We start from the raw sequence: 18635 nt of genomic DNA on the forward strand, positions 1-18635 counted from the left end.
AGGTGGCTGCTGTAGGCTGCCGCCTCGGTGAGTGTGCGGTTTTCGCGTCCCTCGGCCCTATCGCGGCTGCTTTTGGCTCCTGCCGGCAGCAGGGGGGAGCGGCGCGGCGCGGCGCCCGCTTGCCCGCCCTGCCCGCGCTGTGCCGAGGTGCCGGCCCCGCTCCGGGGCTGCGCCTCGCGTCCCGCCGCGGCCCCCGCGGTCACTGACGCGTGTGCGATGTCGGGGCTTTCTCTGCTTGTTTGGCTCCCCCTTTGTTGTCGGGGGAGCGGTATCAGAAATCCACTTTTATATCAGGCGTGCTTGAATCTTAAGCAGTGCTACCCAATCTGTTTTCAGCAGGAGCTGAAGAGGCAATCCATGTAGAAAGCTAAGTGGCCTCCCCTGTCTCAATTTTGATCAAAAACAGGAGAATATGGAGCGATGGGTGTCTGTTAACATCCGTTTTCTCTTTTTTTGAGAATCTGTGGTGGGATCTCCAATCAGAAAGCATCGTGGCCCTCTGTCAGGGCAAACTGACTTTCTGTGAAGTGAATCCTGCTGTCTTACAGATTTCAAGCACTGTCTTATGGATCTCTGCTGTTTTATGAATCTCAAGCACTGTCTTATGGCTCTTAAACTGCCTTTAAGGATCCAAGCGCTCTCTCACCCTACTTAATGAAAAATTAATGAAGAATAASACTTCCAGTGTAATCTCTCCTCCTTTTCCCACTTTATTTGGTGGGGAAGTGGTGAGAGCATATGATAATGGTCTGGAAGCATCTGTGTGAGTATATTAATTATATATTATCAAATCTGGATGAAGTGTTGATTATTGCATGAAAAGCAGCTGTGACTTGAAAAAAATCTAATTAGCTAAAATGACTTCAAAATCTGATTGGCTAAATCCAGCACTCATCTTAAGAAATGGCTTTTCATGATGTCAGTTAACTGACGGTACGTGTAGATGCTTCCGCTGTACCACTGCTGTGCAGTAAGCTACACAATTATGATTAAATACCCTTTCTAAGTAGGGGCATTCCCATGTGTCAAGTAGTCAAACTGTAGCTAAGGTGATAAAATGATGTCTGTGGAATAAGGTAACTTCCCTTACCCACATTGTCAAAATGAATTCATCCATTCCCAGCTAGGAAATTGACTCAGGTTCTAAACTTGGTGTTACTTGGTATATGAGGAGCTAGAGTCTTGGTCAGGGACTGCGATCTAATGCTTTTTCAGGAAGTGCTGTTAATTGTCCAGTGAGTTTTTCATAATAAGATCTGTTTCAGCACCTATTCTTCTTCTTTCTGTGGCTCTTGAGAAATTGAAGCTTAAATTTGTGGCTATTGGCCATTATCATCCCTATAGAGCACCTCTGAAGTTCATTTGTTCACTTATTGGAAATTTTGGGAGTGAGAAGAGTGGGCGTTTTCCAGGATGAACTTCAATATTGTTTTAAATGCCAAAGTATGGTTGTTTTTACTGTTAACTCTTAAAATCGCAGCAGATAACCTCTGTTGTACAGCAACAGAAAGAATTATCATCTGTTCATTGGTAATGGGATGGTTGATAATTGCAAACCATTGAACTGATAACAAACCAGTGTTCCAAAGTATTTGAGCTGTCCTTCTCTTAATACCAAGGCATAACTACTTGTTAACAGAACATAAACCTAAAATTTTCCTGCAGCGCATCCCTTTGCCTTAATTTTTCAGAATATTCTTCATGAAGCTGATATTTATCATGAGGGCTTGTCTTTTTACCAATACTGTTAGCCATTCAGTCATTCTTTCCAGCTGCTTTTGCTCTGTGCATTTTCAGTGGAGCTTTCTTCTACATTCATCTTGCAAACCCTTTGGCTATGCAGCTTTTTGTGCTTGCCTGCAGTGTCCGGCGTTTCAGCTTCTCAATATGCTCAGAGCGCTGCCTGTCACCTTAGCAGTTTCTTTACCAGTTATAATCTGCTGCTGTTTTGTGGAGCAATGTTGTTGCATCATTTTTTTCCGTAGTACTTTAGACTCCTCCTTTGAACTTAAAAATGACAATCCATTGTACTAGTTACTGTTGCTTCAATGGCAGCCCACGTTTGAATTTTAGTGCTTCAGCCCGCTATGCAGTTGGCCACCTTTGCTTCTGACTCATCGTTAACTACTTCTCTACCAGAACCCCCAGGCCCTTTTCTGCAAAGCTGGTTTCTGTTCAGTCAGCCYCAACCTTTGCTGGTGCGCGGGGTTATTCCATCCCAGATGCTGGAATTTGCTCTTGCCTTTGCTGAACTTAATGAGGTTCCTGTCAGCGCATTTCTTCAGCGGTGTCTCTAACAGCAGCCCTGTCTTCCAGCTTATGCACCCCTTCCCCCAGTCTGCAGAGGACAGCAGGCTTGCTGAAGTCTTTTTTCCCTGTTGCCTAGATCATTAATAAGTACATTAAACAGTTTTGGCCCCAGTATTGATCTCTGAGGGACGCAGCTGGTAACCAGCCACTGTTTGGACTCTGTACGGCTAATCACAACCCTTCCAGCCCAGCAGTCTCAAACCAGAAGTGGCTAACACTACCTAGTGACTAAGAGTGGTGTATTAATTAGCACTTATTTAATTTTAGAAATATTAGCCTTCTCAGTCTGAAATGCATAAAAAAAGATTGCCCCTGTTTTATAGAAGGAAGGATTTAGTCTTCGCTTGGACTACCTCAGTTTATTTGAAAGAAGCCCAGATGATTAAGATGCAGGTAAAGCTTAAGTGATAGTAAGAGCCAGACATTCCCTGTGCTAAATGAGTCACTAACTGTGGATGTCCAGATAAGCAAGTGGCTTCCTTCARCTTGAAGTTCACTACTGTGAACTGTTTTCCGTGTTTCCAAAGTGCGCTATGGATCAGGAGCTGAAAGCAGAAGTGGTAGACCCTGGCCTCTATACCAAATGCAACAGCCTGAATCTGATGGAGGGAAGGAGAGGAGTTTGTATTCGTACACTAAAATGTCCACTAGCCGTTTTGTCCTTAGAGTGCAACAAGGTGTAAGCCTCTAACATGAGACTACGCTCATGTAAGATCGATTTCCTGTGGCATAAGACAGCAGTTCCCTGACTAAGATTTCACCTGGAGTTCCCACTGTTATAACACCCTGACAGAGGTGGCAAAACCAAAGCAAACCTAACAATTTTAAGTATATCACCAAGATCTCATCTAGTAAAAGGGAGTGCTTGCTAAGTAGGCCCTGCTGTTCCAGTTGCTAGTAAGCATTTCTGAATGATGAAACTAATTAATTCCCAGCTGTGCATGTAGCATTTCATTGTCTCAGTAATGAGAAAGCCACCAGACTTTGTCTATTTTGGTAGCTGCTTCCAGGTCAGATTCATCACTCTCTGAATCAGTTAATGTATCTTCTTTTGGTTTCAGTCCACCTTCAAATGTGATTTCCTGCAGCGCTAGGGTCAGAGTACTTGCGTTTCTCTAAGGAGATCATATTTGCTCAGTGAACATTTATAAACCTCTTTATTTCACAACCCCTGGTATAAACCCTGGTTCAGACTAATACATCATTGATTTCACACTGTCCTTGTGTGATAGTAGGGGGCCTAATTACTCTACTGAAGTGCCAGTGCACTGCAAGAGAAAGCTTGGGATAAGAGGACGACAAACAAGTGACACAGATTACATATAATGAAGTGAACAATTTCTGTGGTCATTTATGGCTTTACCGGTGAGGGCCAGCTGCTGTAATGTAGTGGAGGGATCTGACTTATCAGAGCTGAGGTTGAGCCTTTCTAAAGATCACATGTTGGGACTTGATGGAGAAAATTAAAGCCAAGCAAGCTGGGAGGAGTCAAAGGATTGCCATATGCATGCCGGACTACTAGAAATGCTGAAAAAGCTAGTTCTGAGGAACTAAACTACAAGAAGCGAAAAAACCTCCCAGACTGATGACTAAAGAAGGACTGAGGAGGTGTTGCCAGGAGCAGAGAGGCTCTGGCAAGGAATCTGAGTTGGCAAGAAGTTGTTTTGTTTCTCATATGCTGTTTGTTTTGAAATTTGGTAGAGATGATCTGGAAAAGAGCATGAAATAGCAAGAGTTTAATCCTTGTTTGGTACTAGTAAAGAAAAGAAACATTACATGGAAGTTGTTCATTTGGTTAAGGTTTTGAATGCAAGCGTGCCCCTAGTTGCAACAAGGCAAGGCAGGATGATTCGTGGATGGCTTTAGAGCTGGGTAATGCATTACTGATGCCTGACTAACATCTGAGTGCACATGTGCATTAACAGGTTGAATTGAAGACATGGTCCATATACTCAGACTAGAGAAAAAGCTGCAATCCAAGATCAAGGGAATGTGGAAAATCTAGTGCAGGCAAATGAAAAGTCTGTTGTATGTCAAAAAAAAAAAAATTCTTATTGAAATGGATAGCATAGGATGTCTTTCCAAAACAGTCTTCTGTAAAAATGCTTCTAGTTGAGTGTGTGCAAGTAGGCCTAGGCTGGAGATTGGTATGAATCTACCACTGTTTGCTCTCAAGTCATCCAACCTCAGGATGAGAAGCTGAAGCATGAAGTTTTTGAAGTGTAGGTCAGGGTCCTAGCTTATCCTCTGAGAGAGGGCAACTGATTTTATTTTAAAAATTCTCTCCTGGTCACTGCAAGACTGTGGGGTTTTGGCCTTTCTTTAGTGCAAAAACTAAAAAACTCTTCACTTCAAGTTCTCTTCCTTTTCATAAGTACATCTGAAAAGCTTGAACCTGACCCTTTTTGTATACTGAATGGCAGAGACACTTGCATCACGGTCCTAGATCAGATGCTTCTGACCGAGCACTGTGTTTTACCAGCACTGTGTGCTTGTTGGGGAGCAAAGCATGGATTTTTTATGTACCACTATGAAGGTCATGGCTAGATGAAAAGCTTGGTAGAAATAGCCCTTGTGTCAGTCTAAGTGAGATGCAGTCAGACAAGCAGAGTTATTCCTCTGTGCTGGGGCAGTGGTGTAGCATAAGTAGCTTTTGCTGTTTTGAGCTCAGCTGTGGAAAGATTTGTATCTGAGGTAGAGAAGGTACGAAGCGGATCTGGAGGGCCGTTGAAGTGTGGTTATTACTCATGCCCCCCMCACATGTCACTGTCTACCAGGTAAGCCTATGCCAAATTCTGACTGCTAACAACAAATCTTTAATACAAACATGCTCTGTCTGGGCCAAATCCAAACAATATACACCAAGATGGTTCAGTTTGTAAATTCAGAAGGCGCCAGCTGTGCTCCTTGCTGTTTGTAGGCACAGGCTTCTCTTTGACTTCTGGTGAGGGTCCATGTGGCTTTTTGTCCTCTGGGCCACAGTGTGGTTTCCAGATCCTGTTCCTTTAGTATCCCTATCCCTCTTTTTCCTGGCGCCTCATCCTGTTTTGTGTTAGTTTTAAAATAAGTGTGGGGGAAACTAACAAGATGATAAAAATCAACTTTTTAAAACTGGTTTTTCTATGGTGAAGGCTCTGCTTGGTGTCCATCATGTTTTCCCCATATTGTGAGCTTCATAGCAAAAGGATAGCCTGGAAGTAGCCCAAGCATATGTTTGCATGAAGGGCCCATCAAAGCCCAAAAGGGCAAAGTCAGCAAGCCTGTAAAATCCAGTGTTCTTTCAAGTAGCTGAATTTTTTTTTTTTTGAGCTTCAAGCTGAATCCCTACCTGTTGGTTTAAAAAAAAAAAAAAGAAGAAGAGAGAGAGAAATGAGAACCATACTATAAAATGCCTGCTCTAAGAATACATCACAGCATAAAGTCTGTTCCTTTAAAGGTTAACCAAGAAACCCATTGGTTTATTTGCTATTCATTCTGTTTTTGTCATCATTTGCTGAAAAAATAACTATCCAAGTTTGAATTCTTTAGTTACCTTATAGTAATTAATTTTTATCCTTTTCTGGGGTCTGAACAGGACAGCGCTTAATATCTTTAAGATTTGGCAATGAGCAGGCAGCAGGAACCAGACTGCTTTTCTTCTGAAAACAATTACTTGCTTATTAGGGGTATATATGAGTGATCTCACTGTCTCTTGTTTGGATTCAGCTGAGTATGCATGGTTGGCATCTCTTTGGCTACTGCAGAAAATAAACCTTAGCTAGAAAGTACCCATTAGAAATTTGATTTGAATTTGTAAGTATGACTACCAATACACTGCAACCATTTGGTGTAGCAATCCAAGTGGTGTTTTCCTTTGATGTATTTAGCTCTATTATCTACAAGATTCATAGCTGATGCCCTCTCTTGAAGTGATCTCTGTTGAGCGGGCCTACTGTATAATACTGAAACTTTGTTCAGTGATACATTTGAAGCACTGCATGCGTTCACAATTTGTTTTCCATGTAGCTCAGCTCTTCTTAACAAAACAACTAATGCTGTTTTTTTTAACGGACTCTGCAGCTGTAAGCCTTCAACTGACTGACTATCTATTATAAAAAAATCAATTCAACACTGTCTTTCTAGATGAATCTTTCTGTGACACCCCTTGGAATAAGAGTCTCCTGACACTTCCTGCTCGTTATCTGGCTAAGCCAAAGTGCATATGGGCCATTTCAGTTTTATAGCTTGTCTTGCACTGAAACATAAACAGAGTTTTCTGCAACTTTTTCAGACATGCCATGGTAGTATCCCACTTATTTAGAGTGTAGACTATCTCAAGATAGCCAGAATATACTAACAGGCAAACATAGTTTTTAGTTCCTTCTCCTACTTAAGATTGCAAAGAGTTCTAGTCTGTTAGACTGGGAATTGTCAGAATCTTGTAAGTAAAGTGGCAAAAATCCACTATTTAGAGTCTGTAAAACAGGTGCCAGGAACGCATTGTGCACTACGGCAGAAATTAGTGGGGTGTCTTTCCCAGTTTCCTTCTGTCATAATCTACTTCTGCATGTAACACAATATTTAGGACATGCACAGACACTAACAACTGTTCTGGTTTTGGTGTTCCTGTTTCTCAGTTAACAGTGAGATTTCCACAAAAGGCCTTACCTAAAAATAGTTGACCGGGACATTCATTAACCCTCATTTTTAAAAGTTACTTCCTAGTACAATATAACTAAATTATGAGGAAAAATATACCAGAAGGTTTCACAAGTCTCTCAAGTTTAGTTATTCAGAGACCTCGAGATATGCAAGTAACATAGGAGACTAAAAGGTTTGAGTCATCTGCTATGGCTTTTTGTTGCACAGATTCAGTGTGTTTCTTGCTGACTCAGGTTTTTAGTGTACTTTGTGACCGTGAATAAATTTGAACTGTGCTTTATAAAGAAACTTTCACCTTCGGGCAAAGTTGAACAGAGAACACTTATTCTAAAAGTGGTTTACTGGCAGACTTTCTGCAGTGTAGCTATAGTAGCCATTTGAGTTTCAATGAAGGCTTTTCAGCACTGTTTTTTTTTTTTTCCCTGTTTACTATGTTTGAATTGAAGTCAAATTCTTGCATCTCAAACATTTCATCTTGAATGTCACTGTTTCAGCACTTTGGAGGAAGAGTAAATGAGCATGGTGCTCTGCCATAGGCCAAATACTTAGAGTTAAAAATAAATAAATTGGAACAAGCATCTTTTTCTGGCTCGCAAGTCTCTGTTAAGCATGAGGCTCTAGATGATCTGCAAGCTAATTTCCTTTTTGTTTTATCCCAGAAGAACATTATGGAGAGTTCCTAAAACTTTCCAAAAGACACACTAAATTCCAACGCCCCTGTGGCTTTTGCTGTTCTGACTCCCGTAATCAGGTGGTAAGAGACAACAGACTTTGCATGAAAGGGTGAAGTATTGGCATGCTGCTCGCCATATTGCATAAAAGCAAAGCTACCATTTCTGACACAATTTGGATTTATAATAAAATCCTCAGCTCTTGCCTTACACATCACAGGAAACATCAAAAGTGACGTGATTTTGAACCTTGCTCTGTGTGTATGTGTGTGCATGCAACTTTAGGGGAGTGTGGCATGCTCAAGTGAGACTGTGCGTGCTGCTGACAGTAGATTGACTCCTGTGGTACAAAGCCTCTTGGAACACATGGGTGTTTGGTTGCAACTGTTATGGTGTTTAAATAAAACGTGACAGCTTCTGAAATAACACCTGCTCTGTAATAAGATTTGTGACTGCTGATGGTAGACCTAGGCTAGTTTCCAGTGCAAAGTTGTGGTTTTTTTCTTATTAGCCAATTGTTCAAAAACCGACATAAATACGAGCTACCCCACACATCTTTCACAGTGCTCAGAACAAATACAAACTTGTCTTCCTTCCAGTAGTGCTAAAACTTTTTCCGCAAGTCTTGTGAAGCTAAGGCGACAGGACCCACATAAGCTCTTTATTTCACAGCAAGAGGTTGTCAGTACACAATTACTTGCAAATACTTGCGCTGTTGTGGAGGAGAGGGGCTGGATACAGCTGGTAAATACACACCATTTGTGCTATGAGATAATATGCAACTGTGGGTTCCGCACCTACGTGGATATAATGTGCTCTTTCCTCAAAATGTTCCAGTTCTATTGGTGTTACTATTTTCTGTCTAAAGTAGTGTTTTGTCTAGTGGGTACCATGAAGATTTAGATCAAGCTTGCAAAGGCAACAGACACAATGAAAAGAGAAATCAGCTGATACCTCAAGCAAAATGTCTCTGGTGGAACCAGTCCCACTCTGCTTGTTTTGGATATATACATATATATATATGTATTTTAAGTTGGAGTTATTCCCACAATGCAAACAGAGATAAGTCTGCTGGTTGACTATTAAATAGGAAGCCTATGTGTCAGTAAGAGCATAAACATGACATGAAACTGAATTAAACTGGTATCTTCTAAACTCTGCAATATTTTAGTAGTATTTAGAGGTTGGGGTTTTTTTGTTTTGTTTTGTTTTTCTTGTGAAGAAGGAGGGGTATAAGCCAGAACAGTCCTCCAGGTATATATATAAAATATATATTTTATTTTGGCTATATGTTTTGTGATTAAAGAATTCTTTGACAGGTGAGCAAAGTTTTGAGGGTTCTTTTATATCTTTGGTTTGCATCATCATATCTTCTTTTTTTTTCCTAAGTAGCAGCCCACAGAAAAGTCCTGGCCTGTTTTGTATTTGTATTCACTGTACAATTTTGTACTTTATGGGAGTGACTGCACTGAAAAGTGAGAAGGTGATGAGTGACACTAGCACAGGCAACACCATCAGTGAAGATGTAGTAAGGTTTTAAAAGGCAGATCACGAGCTCTGCAGGACTCTGAGTGTCCGTTCTCATTTTTAGCAAGTGCTGTTTGCCCACTGTACCTCTGTTGCTACTGTTTCACCTGCTGTGCAGATTATGCTGAAATTATACCTTTGTGTACTGCCTATTCGGTGTGCTAAATTCACCATGAGGTGGAGTTGTGGCCCTTGATGTCAAAGGTAGTATTGATGTTCTGTACAGGTGAGTAGATCAGCTTTGTGTTTTCCCAGCTGTAGAAACAGTTGGCACTGTAAAGGAAAATATGTTTGATCTGGGGAGGGATGGTGTGAAAAGGTGGATAACAAACCAGAAGTCTTGATAATCTTTTTGGCTGGATCTGAGAGGGAAAACTTGAGTATCTAGTGGCAGTTCCTGAGTCATGTGATTGTGGGTGTTGAGAAGGGAGATGATGAAATGCTCACCTGAGGTCAGATCAGACTAGCTTGCTGATCTAGCTGAAACTTAGTTGTTTAATCTTTTCTCTGCGGTCATCTTGGAGCTGGGCTGGCTGGTCTGATTCTCAGTGGAGCTATAAGATTGCAGGTAGTAAGAAGGAAAAGGAAGGATTCCCCCACTTGGCAGTAGGGTGATTTTGAATCAACCAAAGCAGATCAGGAAATTGCACTTCAAACTCTATGAAACCATGAGCACCATCATCTTCCAAACTGATGTATGTTGAAGGCCAGGTTGACATGATTTTTCTCATTTGTATGCTTGATACCCTAAGATCTCCTGTGGTTTTCAATTAAGAATCTGTTTTGCTTTGTGTCGTGTAATGATTTGCTGTAAAGCTGAATGCTTTTTATTTCCTCAATCATAATCTTGTAATGCCTTCATACTGTAAATGTATAAATTGAAGAGTATGAGATGGATATGTTATATTCAGCTCACTTTTATSAGCTGCTAGAAAGAATGCTTTGGATGTGCTAGATCGAGTTTTCTTTACAAACCTCATACATTTATCCAGCATAGATGCTTGTTTTTTTCCAATCAAACTGTCTTTGAGAAATTATTGGACCTAAAATGGATTTTTATTTCTAACAGCTAATAATAAAGTCTTTACTTTGATAGTTTCTTAAAATGGAAGTCTTGAACTTCCAATATCAGAAATGATCAAATATAAATGTAAATCTAAGGTCAGATTTACTGTTAAAGTTTTGGTTTTGGAGCTTTTTTTTTGTTCAGGTACTGTATTGGTCTTAAAAAGAGATAATAGCTGCTAAGGTTATTTAATAATATCAACTGTCTAATAGGTTGAGGGTTTTTGTAATCTTTAGAAAGTGCTCATTTGCTGGGGACAAACGGGTCAGATCTGGAAGTGAAAAACTGAAGACTGAGGAAAAATATGGTGCTCATGACTAAACTTGATACAATTTTCTAGTGGATTGACATAACCTTATCAATAAACTCAAGGACATTGCTGTTTGATTGCCACCATCACTTTGATTTCTTTTCATGCTACCATGCTATCAACCATAGTTGATAGGAGTTTGGAACCACCTGTTACATGTCACATTGCTTTCCTGTCAACCCAAGTGTTTTGGATTGGTAAAATACCACCCCAAATACCCAAATGCTAAATTCAGAACTACCTCTTATGAGATTATTTTAGCTCAAACTGTAAACAGAGTCTATCTGGGAATATCATTTTGTTTCTGAATGAATTGCAAGCCGAGGCCCTTCAACTTGCAGAATAAGACTTTCTAAATGGTATTGCCTGAATAGCATTCTGCAAAAAATCACTCGCCAGACGCAGTTTGTCACTGAAGGTGGAGCTGATAGTCAACTCTTAAATTTTGGTCTCGGTGACTTCATAATATCTTGCAGGAAGCCTTTAACAGTCAGAGGAAGGGTGCTATTTTGGAATGTGTAATTGAGTGCTGTAAACACAGTCAAATTTTCCTGTGTGTATTTTTTTCTTGTAAATTCATGTCTTGTTCACTTGCACGTGCCTCAGTAGTTTCTCTAGCAAATGAAGTATGAACAAGTGCTGCATTAATTACATAACTCTGCTTTATGCACAACCTGTTCTAAATGAGGTGAGTCCCTTAGGAGGAAATATGAAATACGACTGTAAGTAAGGTGCTGTAGACTATAATACTGCAACTAACAATATCATTAGTTTTTCTGATACGTTATTATCTGTGCTTTTCTAGACTATCATGGATGCCACCTTTTACTGGCAACAGTTAAATCTGTAATCTCCAAATTCATAGTGTAAAAATAAACTGGCATCAACAGCACCTAATATTTTCTGTTCATCTGGGGATACAAGGGAATTGATTGGAGAAGAAAATGAGTTTTGCTTTCATATCTGGACTCTATATGTAGCCACTCTCCAAAATGTCTCCAGCCTAAGATAAGCAATTCAGCTTTTGGTTTGGACACAAATATACTTGTTTAGCCAAAAGTGACATGGTTTGTGGGCAGATAACAAGGACAGGCAGGTACTTGCTTTCATCGTAGAGGACAGAGTTGTTGCTTAGTAAGGAGGCTCGTGAGTAACGTGGACTTAATTGTCAGTAGTCAGAAGAAGGTAGATTTGAGCTTCTTGTTTGACTTGAAGTCAAGAGAACCTGTCCCAAGACTAAATCTGTTGACAGGTCACATTAAAATGAACAGCACATGCATCTCCAGTAGGACTATGGCAAATTTCAATTCTCTGCAGGAAAAGAAAGTCTCAGAAACGTGTCCGAGTTACTTGAAAAGTCGGAAAAAAGAGCAAGAGTTCAGTGGGTTCTGTTGCACAGGTATGTATAGCAGACTTTTTCAATAAAAGATAATGTGACCTAATCTGGACTGATTTTGTAAAGGCAACAAGGCAATTCCTTTTGGCATAGAACACTCCAGTTAGCCTTATAAATTAAAGAATAAGAATGGGATTATGGTAGAAAGTGGTGGACAGCCCTTGTAGAGGTATCACTGCTAACACAGTGTTGATGTCTTTATATAGTAGCTAGTTCTGTTTGCTGAAATTTTGAGTAGAAACTGAGCCCAGATCCAGGAGCATCTTGGTGTCAATCATCTACTGTAACAATMTGAGATAGAATTCCATAAAATGTGGTGAGCTGATCTACAGTACTGTCAAAATAGGAGATCCTGCTGTCCTTTCCCATGTCCTTCCCCTTTCCCTGTCATCACGTACTTCTATTTCCTATTTCCTGGCTTCTGTTCTAGTACTCATTAGATCCTCCATAAGCTAATTTAGTTTACTAGCTCAGTTATAACAGCTAAGAGGGGTTTGTGCCCTGTAGAGATAGTGCATTTGAATTAGCTCACGAAAGAGCTTGGTGGGCACCAGAGCAGACATGAGGGGCTAATTGGTGTTGCTTGCCCAGCTCAGAAGACTGGGAGTGAGACCCTTTTAGTTGTTGAGAGCCTTTGGATCAGCTCAGCTGCTCATGGAGCACCTTCTTGCCTGTAGTGACTTTCCCCCGTCCAGTCAGGCAGCAGAATTAATTTGGCATTAGGGCAAGGTTGGGATTTTTCAGCTTAAGAATGCAGTGCCATAGCTTACTGAATCCATTTAGGGATCAGTAAAGGTATGGCATATAAGCACTCTTGTCTGCGGCTTACCCATAACATTGCTATTTATTGAGCTGCCAACTCCTGTGTATGAGCTATTGAGGCTGTAGCACGGTTTTCTGTAACAGAGCTTTTAATCTTTGTTTGCTTACTTCTTGATTTTGTTCATTTACTTTCTTCTTAATCCTGAAGGCAGTAGGTCTCTGAAAGTCTTAACACCAGGCTGGTGCATTAAGTTGGTGGCATGGAGAAGCTGATTTGAAGCTGAAGCCTTTGAAGCTTTGAAGCTTTATGCCTAGTGAGGGACTTGACAGAGGAATTTTAAAGCTATGAAGGGAAACAGATTTTTGCAATTTTGATTTAGGGTATCTAGTACCTTGGTACTTTGCTAATAAGTACTCCTAATGTTTTTGAATGATGAATTTACTTGTCTGTTATGCTTAAAATTTGTGTGCCTGAATAAACTAGAACAAGTTTGAGACTAAAGAATGGGTTGAATTGGGTTCTCCAACCACAATGTTATTAGAAATACAGATTAAAAATGTGGGCATGTTATGAATGCTGAATGGGCATAAAACTTCTGAACAGGCAAACTGTAGCTGAACGATGTTATGTTCTTATCTTTTAAAATTGATCTAATTTGGGGATTGTCTAATCTGATGGACTGTTGAATTGTCTTGCAGGTGGATTCACCAATGAACTTGAGGAACCCACATGATTTGGTAATACTAATGAGACAAGAAACAACAGTTAACTACCTCAAAGAACTGGAGGTAAAGCTAATGTTAAGTATTAATTCATTTCTGAAGATTCAAATGCCCCCTTCCCCCAAAAAAACTCTTTAATGACAGACTTTAGGCAGGAAACAGAAGTCATCACAGGCATAATTGTGCTTCAGTGAAAGGATAAAGAATTCTTCACACATCTCTGGATTTTTGTGCCTCAAGTTTGCTTAACTGGCTGTCACTGTCCCCAGTTGCATTATTGCCTATTGCTATCCATAAAGCTTAACATTTTTAAGCAAAGAAAAATCACTGAGATATTTGATTCTGGTGCTGACTACTATATTCTATAATTACTTCTGAAGTAACAGCAAGACCACTATGTAACAAACCTAAAACAAATCTTCTGTGTTTCCTGTAGCTGATGAATTTCCCTGTGCTTGCCTCTCTGGGTTTGTCAGGCCGTTCTTTCCATTGCTCTGTCTAGGGCATATGAGGGATCAGGTTGCTTTTGTTTTTCTTCAAGCCCCTTTATTTTTGATTGACCCTCTGAAAAGAGCTTTAATGAACTTTAAACTGATAACTGTCTTTTAAACCGCAATTTAATTGTGGTATGGGCTGGGCAAGCTGATAGCTCACAGACTTGCTTCTGGCCATGCACTCCTCTTGTGCCAGCTTTGCTTTGGTCAGATTAGCTGAAGTAGCTAGTTGAGAAGTTAGATGAGCACCAGAGTTARCTTTGGGTAAATGGGAGATAAGGAAGGGAGAGTTGCTCCTTACATGAAGATATTAGGTCAGCCTTTCTCATTGAACTATATCCATATTTTTGTGGTAATAGATATCTTAGCTATAGATAGAAAATTAATTGTAAGCACTTCAGGGCATGGACTGTGGGTTTATAAATGACTAATATACAATTTGTAGCATAAAATGATTTGAAGCAGAAGTATCTATTATAAGATCTTGTATAAGATGCTATTACTGTATGTATCTCTAGTATTACATAATAACATGCTGTAGAATGTGTATGGCTTTTGTTTTTTTATTAAAAAAGCGAAGTTAAAGGGCCATATCCACATATACAAATCCTTCTGATATTTAATGGTTTTTCCATCTGCAGATCTAGGTGAGAATTAAATATGGCTTACTGTACTGGAGCAGATCATTCGTCCGTTGACTGCTAGTAGTGATCAATATCCATGTGCTTTATGAGGTGAGGGGTAGCCCATAGTGCATGTCATAAGCTGATTTACAGGAATTATTTCCAGTCTTGATTCTTGCATTGGCCTACAACCTCAGTTATACTTAGCATGCTGAATGGCTGTTCTTCTTTAAACTGCCTACAATGAATTTGGAGTAGTATTTGCCCTCTTTTTAGGAACAGGAGGAGAAATAAGGGCCTGTTCAAGTAGTATTATCGCTACTGAAAGTACTTATCTTCCATCTAAATCAAAAAATCTCCTGCAGATATTAGAAAATACAGGGAAATACTTCCAAAGTTTTAAGAAACCTTTTCAGATTTTCTTCAAATGGACTGTATTTTATAAAGGAAAAAGTTGAATTGTTTAGCTCCTAGCAACTGTACAGCTTGCTGTCGTCACTAGACGTTCTTCTGTTTTCTTTTTTTTATTCCTACAGAAACAGTTAGTTGCTCAAAAGATTCATATAGAGGAAAATGAGGACAGAGACACAGGGCTGGAACAAAGGCATAATAAAGAGGATCCGGACTGCATTAAAGCAAAGGTGCCCTTGGGGGACCTGGATCTATATGATGGTACATACATCACCTTAGAGAGCAAAGATATCCGGTAATGAGACTCTTTATATTTTAAGATTTTTACTGAATGAAAAAAATCTGCTAATACGATTAAAACAAATACTGTCAGGTGACTGTTGTTTAGATAACAGCTGTTTTATTGTGTGTTAGTGTTGAATGAAATTGAAACAACGCATTTGCCACTAATTACGAAAGGGTACTGTGTGGAAATATTGCTGGCTCTCTCCCCCAAACTAATGCATGTTAGCTCTACCAGGAAACACCTCTGGTCTATTCCCAGGCTTCCAAACAGCTCTTCCCATGTAGCTCTGTAATGATGTGAGCAGACATGTGAATTAAACTGAAGTGCATCTTGTGGAAGGGGGTTGGATTTGCTTGAATATTGGGCTGGTCACTCTGGTGTGTTTGGGGATTTTTGAGATGCGCTTCTTGTAATGGGAACTGTCTTGATTTAAAGTCGAACAAAGTTCAGTTTTTTTACTGAGATGTCGACCCTTCTGGTCAATTTTACCCCTTGTGCTTAGCAAGTAAAGGATGTGTGAGCAGTCTGTTCAGCATTCGGTTTCACTGGCAATTGATCTTTAGGGCTGACTGTTTTTTCTTTTCTTCACATAATCAAATGAGTACTTGAGGTCGGAAAAGACTAGTTTTAGTAGTAGGTAGTCTTCAACTACCTTAATTTGGGCTTCTCACTAATATTTGGGGKTTTTTTTAAATTGAAGAGTCTTTTAATCTGCATGCATTGTCATTTGCCTTGCAGACAGATGGTTAAACCTAGTAGTAGTACACTAGATTGATGGTAATGCATTTTGGAGGCTATCCAAACATTGATGTCTTCTCTAAGGCAGATTGCAATTTATTTACTTTATCTTTTAGTGATAACATCCTGCTACAACTCAAATCTGGAAAGACATCAGAAATGTTCTAATGTGCTCAAACACAAGATTTTTTTTGTAACTGTCAGTCAAACCAGAATACTGTGTGCCTGTCTACTACAATAGTCTCTTATGAACTTTAGCAGTATTTTAATCTGGATTCTGCTATGTTATGTTCTCAGCCCTGAAGACTATATAGACACAAAGTCTCCTGTGCCTCCAGACCTGCAGCAGCCAGACTGTACAAAAGTTCTAGATCTTCCATACAGCATTCATGCTTTTCAGCATTTACGGGTAAGCAAGCAAAGGCAAGATGTTTCTTCTTTCCCCATCAGGAAGAGGAACAGAAAGTTCTTGTTGGCAGTTCTCAGTTAAGGTTGAAAGGTATTGTAATCTTTCAGGATTGTTTTGGACTTGTTTAAAAACACGGTTGTGCCCTGATTAAAGTACCTGCTTGTGGGAGGACAGTTCCGTCAGATACCCAGATCCTGTTTGTCCTTTCTTATTATTTGCCTTACTTCAGAGGGCRTTTTAGAAAAACTGAATTTTTTTTTTTTTCATAACACGCATTTCATCAGTATAAATGGCAGCTTTCATGGGAAATGCTCATATTTTGTAACTTGTTTCAGTTCAAAATTGGAGAGTGCTGAACAGGGTCATTAAGCTGCATGAAAATTCATGATCAAAAAATTGTTTACAGGCTGGTCAGTAGCTCGTAACATATTTGTCTCTCTGATATCTAAATGCCAAGTTCTAACCTGCAAGATAAAATAAATGTTCTTTACCAATACAAACTTCATCTACTCTAGCACTGTTACAAGGGAAGTTTGGTGCAAAAATTGTCTTCCCCAAGAATATTATATGAGCAAATTTTCTAATGCAGGCCTGGCTTTAGTGCTTTCCTCTTGGTATTTATTTTATTACGAGCCTTTAAAATGTTTTTTCATCTAAAAGTAAGGATTTTTAGTGAGCAAAACAGGGACCAAAGCCATTCAGCTGTGTTCCTGGGTCTGGATGTAGCTTTGAAAAGAATTCCTTTTTTTTTTTTATTGGGGAAGAAAGAGAGAGAATAAAAGATGCAGGGGTGCTTTCATAGTGTCCAACCTGACTAACGTGAGTTAAATGCTTCAGTCCTTTTTAGTGAAATCAATAGCTGCCAAACTTTCAGTGCCACCAGAAATCAATATTTAACCTATAGCACTCACAAACAGAGGATGCTTTTAGAAGTATTGACATTAATGACTGCTTCTAGTGTTTGCCTATCTGTAATAATATATATTATTCATCTGTCTAAGATGACTTTATCCTGTCAAGTCCCTAAGATCTTGATAGGAAAGGATGAGAGGAATGTAACATAATCATACTGCAAACTTTCTTGGAAGTCATTTTCTTTTGTGCATTGCTTCTGTAATTTTAGTAGAAGTGTCAGCAAATCCCTGTGTTTGATTTTTATTTTAGGGTGTTCAAGAAAGAGTTAATCTTTCCGCACCCTTGTTACCTAAAGAAGATCCAATCTTCACATACTTATCCCGGAGGCTGGGAAGAAGTATAGAGGAAATAGGTCATCGTATTTATGACGGGCTAATGAAGGTATGAAGCTGTAAACTTACTGTACACTCAAGAAGAATGCTAGAAAGATCTCACAAGATTAGATGTGCCTGGTACATGCAATCCGATCCAGTACTAGTTCTGCACGTGTATATATATAAATATATATATTTTTTAGATTTTGATTACAAAAAGCAGAGTTTCAAAAAATGCTTTCTACTAGGCAAGCAGAGGTATGAGAAGCCACCAGCAAAACTAGTAAGTGGATATCTAGTGTCATCTTCAATAACTCATGTGTTTTGGCAAGCCATGTTCATTGCTCTTTCAAGGTAATAAAAGGTTTTAAACAAAAGTGCAGGTACTTAAAGAGCAAAGAAGAAACAATAGCATCAAAATATACGTTTTTGAGTGCCTTTATGGAAAATATGTGAACTTTCATTTAACTTCCAAACTAAGCCACAGATATTTAAACTTGTATCACTTCTCATTTCATCTCATTTTGAATTTGCCCCGTATGAAAGGCAGAAATAAAGTTCAGTTTCTCTTTGATGCATTTATATGCTGATTTGTTCTTCCTGAACATTCATAGCTACTGCCAAATGGCAGCTCTCCAGGTGAAGAGGATAACTTGGAGCAAATTCAGTGCTCAGTTTTCCTCCATTAGTAATTAAAGCCCTGGTTAGCCCTTTAGTTCATGTCTTAGTTGTTACTACAGTTTATGTGTTTCTGTTTACTGCAGAACTCTTCTTCCTGGGTGCTCTATAATATGGCTTCTTTTTACTGGCGAATAAAGAATGAACCATATCAAGTAGTAGAATGTGCCATGCGTGCCCTTCATTTCTCTTCAAGGTGAGAATTGCTGAGGTTTTAGTTTTTAAAACTGTATGTTAAGAAATAATTCCTGTTATTTGTTCTTACTCCTTCTGTGCTGTACTAGGCAGCAGCATTTTCAAGAACTGCTTGGGAACATTTTTTAAAAAAATCATTATTTGCATTTGAACTTTTTGGGGGGTA

General features: G+C 39.4%; 1 protein-coding gene across 1 annotated transcript in view; it reads left to right on the plus strand.

The window, feature by feature from the left end:
* The window catches only part of TTC17 (tetratricopeptide repeat domain 17), a 63655-nt gene that overhangs the window by 384 nt on the left and 44636 nt on the right, over positions 1 to 18635 (plus strand). The window contains 6 exon segments of the mRNA XM_026091745.1: positions 7036 to 7053; positions 13383 to 13472; positions 15060 to 15229; positions 16256 to 16367; positions 17532 to 17663; positions 18361 to 18470. Coding sequence (XP_025947530.1) covers positions 7036 to 7053; positions 13383 to 13472; positions 15060 to 15229; positions 16256 to 16367; positions 17532 to 17663; positions 18361 to 18470 — 632 coding nt within the window.

Source organism: Apteryx rowi, unplaced genomic scaffold, assembly GCF_003343035.1.
Source record: "Apteryx rowi isolate R43461 unplaced genomic scaffold, aptRow1 scaffold_122, whole genome shotgun sequence".
NCBI lineage: Eukaryota > Metazoa > Chordata > Aves > Apterygiformes > Apterygidae > Apteryx > Apteryx rowi.